Genomic DNA, 8,343 nt, shown 5'->3' on the forward strand with positions numbered 1-8,343 from the left:
AGTCAAAGCCAGGCCCTGGTCAAAGCACGAAACAACTAAAGCACCAACAGAATTTCACTAGGGAGCTGAACTGATTGGAAGTTTGTGTCCAACAATCCATTTGTATGCACACTTGAATTAGGCTTAGAGTAAGATCGGCAAGTGGAAGGAACTCTCACCTGCATTGGAGAGTGCTGACGGCGAATAATACGGCACAGTCGAAGTCCCCAATATCAATGGTCTTGGACCACATGCCAAACAAATTATGCGCATGCTCTAGGTCTTTCTCCAATTCCTCTCCCGACTCCTTGTCATCGTCATCCTCTGTCCATCCGCCCTGCTCCTCGTCATCGTCATCCTCTGTCCATTCGCCCTCCTCCTCGTCATCGTCATCCTCTGTCCATTCGCCCTCCTCGTCATCATCATCCTCTTTCCATTCACCCTCCTCCTCCTCATCGCCCTCCTCCTTGTCATCGTCATCCTCTGTCCATTCGCCCTCCTCCTCGTCATCAGCATCCTCTTTCCATTCACCCTCCTCCTCCTCATCGTCATCCTCTTTCCATTCACCCTTCTTCCCCCATTCCCTCACTTCGCTTGTCTCCATACTAGCCTGTTGCAACAGCAGATCCTGGGCTGCTTCACTGTTCTCCGAGGAGGGTAAATATGGCATTATTCCCCCAGCTTGATCTGAAAAGATAGAAAAATATAATGCTTACTGTCTTACCAAATGATATGCAAAGCACGACCAAGGCAAACATATCGAAGTGTCCCTTCAGGGACATCCAACAAAATGGGAAAATACAAAGAATGTACTCTAAAAGCTAGTGCAGGCTTAAACTCTGAATAGGCTAACAGTACCTGGGGTGTAGAAGCTGGTGTATGGAAAGGCATGGGAGAAGGTCGGCAGCTAAACGTATGAGCAGTTCATGCGGGTGGATAAGATTAATAAACTGCTCGGCGGAAAAATAGAAGGAGATGCGGTTTAGACAAAACTCCTGCGCAGCCCATTGATTTCTCTCCAATTTTTGAAATTTAACTGGGCACAATCTAGAAGGCTATTAATTCCAACATTCTTGACGTGTACCAGAATACCAGTGGAAACATTATTTGACATGTTTTGAGGGGTTGTAAAAGATCCTGGATATAAAATAGAATAGAAAATCTACACCGTAAGGGATTCCCTTACGGTAATGTTGCTCAAAAAAAAAACCAGTGGACACTGATACACGATGGTACATGTTGGTCGATTATGTTAGGCTGTTCGAATGATTATGTACCTTGTTAACAGTGATAGATTATTAATTAGTCGTTTCTGTATATAATTTGTGCACAAATTACAGCACTAAATCGTGCATTCAAAATAAGTAATCACATGTCACATAAATTTTGAACATCTAATGTTTGCTTCGAAGCTTGCAACCCAGGGTCTAGGGGTCCAAAATAATGCAAGAGAATAAATAGTGCAGTAGAAACCTGTCACATATTGAAGCTGAAACTGAATACCATGCGGTTATGTCTTGTCCTAAGAATCGTGCCCTGCGTCTAGCCATGCCAGAGTTCTGGGATATCCCCAAGGAAGAAGAGCTAATATATTCCGGGCATGATTGGGTGCTTAACGTACTTGCAAATCAGAAAGAAGACACGAGAAGCCAACTTCATGTTATTTGGTGGAGGGCCACCTAAAAATGGAGCTCAAGAATGGGATAGGAAAGGGAAATGTAAAATTGACCAACAAATCCCTAGGGAGAATAAGCCAATGATGGAAACCAACAAGACTGTTTGTGGTGTAAACCGCAACCAGGTTGCTTGAAAATAAACACTGATGCTTCTTTCCTAGCTGAAACAGGTACTGGACATTGGGGCGCTATTGTTCGTGACTGGAATGGGAAACCAATCCTCTCGGTCTGGAGCCCAATCGATCGCCGTAGTAATGCTGCTGAAGGTGAAGTCATGAGATCGCCGTAGTATTGCGGCGAGTCTTAATATGCCCACTATCCTTGAAAGTGGCTGACAGTATGTGGTTGACTGTGTCTCCAATCGCGTGCTGGGCAGATATCAAGCCTGCTTAATCATGGATGAAGCGATCAGCGTGGCTTGTAAAGGTCCATATAGTTGGGAACATAGCAGCTTACATTTTAGCAGCTCATAGCCGGTCTATGTCAACTAGTGGTGTGTGTGTAACCCGAACTAGTTTGAGTTAACATATAATCATCATCTTTCAATTTATCCTCGAATCACTTATCAGCCCTCCAGGGCCCCGAGGCCCTCTAAACCCTGGAAAAAAGCTCCCCTCGGTCTCCTCTCCCCTGCCGCTGCCTATATCCAGGCCATTATTTCCAATCAGGAAGCAGAAAAATTGCAATAGATGTGTGAAACATAGTAATTCGACTACTACTCTGCCAAGTAGAATCCCTACAGAATCCTGAAGTGCATAGCATGGAAGTGGTCTCCCCTTTTTTTAGCCCCATAAATAGTTTGCAATGCTCAACAAAAAACAATTAGGATGGAGCAATACAGCAGTGCATGCAAAACAGCCAGTCTAAAGAAAAGAAGATGCCAACGAATAGTAGAAATTACAGAAAGCACTTAGTTGCATAACAATGGCTCAAGCCAATAAAAAGTAGATAAACCAGTTCCTTGTCTAAATTAAAGTTGAACCAATAGAATGACACTTGAACAACTATACAATAGAAAATGTCGAGAAAAGCATCAAATTTGAACCGAATAACAAAATATTCATCGATGAGTTTGTCTACATGAATATAACCCAAGCAAACATGTGTTTCATCTAAAAAAGCATTACACATCCTGTCGAAGACATGCAGGGAAAGATACTATTCAGAACTCAGTAACAAGAACGATATAAAACTGCCTACGAAAAACAAGGGAATAAACAATCCTTCCTTGGATGCATAGCTGACCGCACCATTGATCACCAAAGAGGGAGGTCTGATTGTAAATATGGCCAGATCATACAGGTATATGCAGTTTGGACATAGATCTTTTAGCATGTGTCAGAGACAATAGACTGGTTACTAAAAACATACAGTTCAGTCTGAATAAAAGAAGCTTGAAACAATGCTCTGCATCAAAATGTCCGGTCTGCGTAAAGATAGCTTCAAACAATCCAGTGCATCAAAATGTTCAGTCTGTGTAGAAACTGGGAATGTAATTCATGGAAGGCACTGAGAAAGTACCTTCTTCCATGGCACCCTATCAAGGTTCATGGCACTCGTTTGAATTTACTGGGCTTTGTATCGAGACACAATCCAGAAGACCCCACCTCAGGTGAAAGATATTAGAATGCTAAGTAGAATATGATCCCCTGAAGATAGCTTACAAAATTTTAACCAAACGACTAACATCATACATTTTATGAGAGCTCCTCACTTTGGTGGCAGCAACTAGATTTCAATCATAATAGTGATAGTCCAGACCAATTTAATTTGATTGCTTGCCAATGATTTCTAATTTTGTGGTTGCTGGAGAAAAAAATTAACGGTGTGTTCTGCCAAACAGTCTAATGTTGCCGCAACTCTTCTAAGCAGAGTAATCTTGCAAACAAGAGTCAAATTGATTCAATCATTCCAGGAATTATTATGATAGATAGAAGCTTGTCATATGAACAGTTCAATACTAGCTATATTTTGTGAAAAGAAGTTGCAAGAATGCAAATATAATGCAAGTAAAGGAATAAGGGTGTGTTCTGCCAACAGTCTGGTGTTGTCACAATTCCTATAGTAAGCAGAATAATTTTGCAAATCTTAGTCGGATTGAATTAATCATACCTGGCATCATTATGGTAGATTGTTAGAAGCCTAGTGGATATGATTTTTTTTTAACAAATAGACTATAGAGTTCCCTTGAAAAACAATGAATGCACTGCAATTGCATATTGTTTGAGTGAAGATCACAAAACATTACATGGCATCAAATAGGGATATGGAAAGCATGACTGGAGGCTTGATTGCTTGAAACACATGACGAAGAAACATGAGAGGACACTATCAGCCGAAAACCAGTTGACTAGGTGCTATTGAAGAGGAAGAAACCCCATCCATGATCTGGTTCAGCATGGCGGCCTTCTCCTCTTGGGTCCACGAGTATTGCTCCGTCACCAGCCCCCAGTCCCAGTGCCCCTTGTCCCGAACATGCCCATCCTTGAACAAGGCGACATGACACAGAGCTGTGCATACTTCCACAACAAATTTGACAAGATAAAGCTGCCTCTCCATTGCTTGAAAACCAACCATCATAAACTCCTTCAAGTGATCGTGCCGAAGAATGGTGGGTTGCCAGGGTATCTCATCGCCAGGCTCCTCAAAGGAGGGAGCAACATGGACATGAAAGGTGTGGAGGGAAGGCGCTGTCTCAAGCAGGAGACGGGGCCATGAGACATCCCAGGACGAAGGCACGTCGGCGACCAGCAGCTGCCTGAGGTTTGGTAAAAATGTGGCCGGGGAGCTGGACGGCACAATCCATCTGCCAGGTCCAGTGAACCGGATAACCAAGTTCGTGATTTCCATGGTGTGTCCAAAAAACAAGCCAAGCTGCGCCTTGAGGATCTTCACAAAGACATGGCCAAATTCTCCCAGATCGTGGCCGAAGCCCAACGTGAGGTTATATTGGCTGAGGCAGGCAAATGAAGCGGACTCAAACAACACTCTTGTTCCCAGAGAGGCTAGCCTCTCGAGATAGGGAAGAGCCCTCATGCATAACCGCATGAACTCGCACTTGTCCAGAACCAGCTCCCTTATCTGTGACCTGGGGGCGTCCACGATGATTTGGTCTCCGCTCTGACAGGAGATGAGATGCAGCACCTGCAGCTGCGGGCACGAGGTGAAGACGCCCTCATAGGCTGCCCCTGGTGTCGATCCTGGCATGTCTTGCAGGACGAGGGTACTGAGTGAGCTGTACTCGTGCAGGGGCGGCAGCACGCAGCCTCCAAGCTTGAGGCTTCGCAGGCGTGACGCGCGGGGTTCCACACAGAGGCCATGGCTGGGAAAAACGTGGACTTCCCGTCCCCGGTGAATTGGCTTGGCAACAGCCTCGAGAGAAACGGCCCCCCAAACATCGATGGCCTTGGCCAGGAGACGGTTGATGCAGGCGGTGTTGTGGGTGGTGAAGAACTCGAGCCTCAGCCTGTTCACCCGCCGTCCGTCATGGCCAGCGTCCAAGAAGCTCTCGACGGATCTGACCAAGGAGCGCATGGCGCGGCGCTCGAACCGCCGGATGTTAGGCCTGATCTCCTTCTCCATGGTGTGGCGTCCGTACTCTAACGGAGATCCGTTGCCGACGAAGAGCCATTTGTGATAGCGCGGCGAGAGTATGTCGCCGACCCTGAAGTCGAGGTCGGGGAGCTGGCGGGGGAGGTGGGCCCAGCGCCTAGAGAGCGTCCCGGCGCCGAGTGCCGCGTGGGTGTCGATCTTGCGCAGGAGGAGGAGGAGGAGGTCGTCGGGGAGGGCGCTGATCCGGTCTTCACGGCGAGCAGCCTGCGCAGGCCGCCGCCGACGGATTGGACCCCTCGGGCTCCTGGCCATAAGCGCCGACGGCGAGTGTGTTGGGAGATCTAGTGGCTGAATCCAGCGGAGGGCCTGACGCCATCCCGGTGGTTTCACTCGGTGTTCGACGGCAGCAACAAGTTGCTTATGGAGAAGAAGAATAATGGCAGCCGATTGGACGTGAATTACATCAAGCGCACGAGTTATATTTAGCGGGTATTAATGGCGGCGCGTATAACGAAGAGGCCTGCGGTTGCTCTTCCACGGCGGTTCGGCGTCATTTCGGCGGTTGGTGGGTTGATCGACGCGATTGCCACTCTGGCAGTTGACCTCCCGACAGTTGATGTGCTTTAATTCGCGCCAATCGAGCCAAGCGAGCGGCCGCGGAGACACAAACGTGCTGCATATTTGCGCCGCATTTGCGTCGCTGCGAACGCCCCGGATAAGATGCGTCGCCCGCTGAAGCAGGGTGCAAGCGTATTTCCGGCCCGCGCGAACGCAAACGGTCGCGCCCCGTTGGAACCTTATTCAGAACTACTGCGTCTCTACTCCACACGCACCCCCAAATAAACGGGCAGAGCCAGCATAACGCTATTAAGGACGCTAGCAGACGATCTTCATTAAAATGTGTACAAAAATATTAGAAAATTTAAAGTACTCACCTCGGTCCTACCAAAAGTGTCACAACTTTGTCAAAATTTGGATTGCGATATAAAAAAGAACGGTTTGCTCCCTCGTGTCGCCCCCTCCAGGCGACTGAGGGGCGAAACCCTAGCCCATCATCACCCCTCCCTCCCCCACATCCTACCTCCTCGCCGCCTCCGGAGGCGCTGTCGGTCAAAGGCCACGACGCCGGTGAAGGGGGCGGCGGGGATCTGGGCTAATGTGTTGTGGGTATACTTCATGGGTGTACCATTTGACAGTGCCTAAATCCGGCAAGCCCGGGTGGCCCATAGATGGTGATGTGGCATGTGGCCCATCGGGCGGCCCAGTTGCTGTTGATCCTGAAGGATGAAGTCCGGCCCAGGAGAGGGAAGCCGGATCCGACCGACCTTTGGAGGAACCCGGATCCATGGAGGCCCATTAGGAACCCCGATTCGGTACGACGTATAAGGGAAGGCGGATCCTTGACATACACGGCAAGACATTGTACCGTAGTTAGGCAACCTGTAATCCGGCTAGTACTCTCCATGTAAACCCTAGATCCGTGCGCTTTATAAGCCGGATCCCGGGAGCCTTAGAAGCACAATCACAACTCATTGTAACAACACGAAAGCGCCCATATAATTCCAGACAAGCAGCAGTAGGCCCTGTCATCGTGCAGGTGTTCCGAAGCTGGGTAAATCGCGTACCACCATCCCGTGTGCACTCCGCCCTATGGCCCCTACTTCTTCTCCCCCTCGTGAGGATCCCTCCTTCGAGGCACCATCGATTAGGCAACGACAGTTGGCGCCCACCGTGGGCAAGCGGCGTCTGGAGGCCGGAACCGGGAGGGTTCCGCCATGGGAAGCTACGACGACACCATCGCTGTGGGGCGCGTCCTTTACGCCGGAAATCTGCCGATCGTCCCTCCGGATGAGTGCTGGATCCGGCTAAGACAAACCCCGTCAAGCTCTCCATCGTCCCAGTTGGCGGCATACACATCTTCATCGGGGAAACCGTCGATTCCGACGAAAACCCACTGGTAAGTAGCGCTGACGCGACCGCCGCTGAGCAGGACGCGATCGCAAAGATCCGATCCGAGATGCGGGAACTTCCCGGGGAAGATTCCGCCTTAGATCCGGAAAAATCAAAACCCACCCAATCCGCCCCCGAGCAGGAAACAACGGTGGAAGACCAATGCGGATCCGCCCGGGTCTCCCGGGTGTTACGAAGCAAAGGTGTCACTTCGTACACTTCTTGGCCCATACCGCCGGAACCGCCCCTCAAGAAGCCGGAGCCGGTCCCGAGCGAGTCGAGGCACCGGAAAACAACGCTACTCCGGATCGGCGGGAGGCTGTCGGAGAAAGCGGTACTCCGGTTGAAGAGTCGATCCTGGGTAACCTAAGCCCAATTTCCGGGGATACCCCCTCCATGGATACTGAAGAGTTCGATCGCAAGGTGAAGGAATACGGATACGGTGATCAGCCCGAAGTTGAATCCGCCCAGCCTAAATAGGTCCTCGCAACCTTGGCGGCGCTGGATCAACGAGAATCCGAGGATGACAACACCTACACCGACCCACAACCATCCCACGCAGGATCTCCGCTTTCGCGGGAACGACCGCGCAAGGAGGTCTTGTCCCCAGAGGAACTGGTTGAGCAAGCAGGCATGGAGGCAATCGCACACTCGGATATTCTTAACAAACCCATTACTCCTGAAGACGCAGAAGCGCTAGAAGCTAAGAGGATAGAGATGCTGGCCACAGCCCAAAAATTCGCTCAAACCGCAGCCGCAATGATTGACGAAAGGAAGGAGGCCGCGAATTTCGTGGACAACTTTCTCAAGCGCGAGCAGGAGGTGGACGAATCACTGGTGAAAGTCAAGCAACTCCGGAAGCATTGGGAGGATAAGATCACTGAGGCTCAACAGGAGGTCGATAAGATCCGACGGGAAGCTGTAACTCCCCGCAAGATCACCTTCGCAACTCCGACCGAGCAGCAGCCGCTCGCTACTCCAAAGGATAACATGAAGAAGGTTGCGGAGATCTTGAAGAAAAAGCCCGAGGAGATTGACATCGACTACGTCCGTACGCTCGTTGCCTCAGCAATGAAGCAGCAGAGCAAGGCAGACACTTCACGCAGGTTGGAATCCAACCCGGATCATTGCATCTCTACTGCGCAGAAGGACGCCTACGACAATCGCCATCGCGATGATGAATCGC

The 8,343-nt window shown here is 49.7% G+C and overlaps 1 protein-coding gene across 1 annotated transcript; it reads right to left on the reverse strand.

Annotated features, from left to right (window-relative positions):
* Positions 1-495: 495 nt before the first annotated feature.
* Positions 496-5,519, reverse strand: LOC124647309. Its single transcript, XM_047187273.1, has one exon. It carries the CDS (start codon positions 5,517-5,519, stop codon positions 3,987-3,989), a length of 1,533 nt encoding a protein of 510 aa, XP_047043229.1. The 3' UTR covers positions 496-3,986.
* Positions 5,520-8,343: the final 2,824 nt, after the last annotated feature.

Source organism: Lolium rigidum, chromosome 4, assembly GCF_022539505.1.
Source record: "Lolium rigidum isolate FL_2022 chromosome 4, APGP_CSIRO_Lrig_0.1, whole genome shotgun sequence".
Classification (NCBI taxonomy): Eukaryota; Viridiplantae; Streptophyta; class Magnoliopsida; order Poales; family Poaceae; genus Lolium; species Lolium rigidum.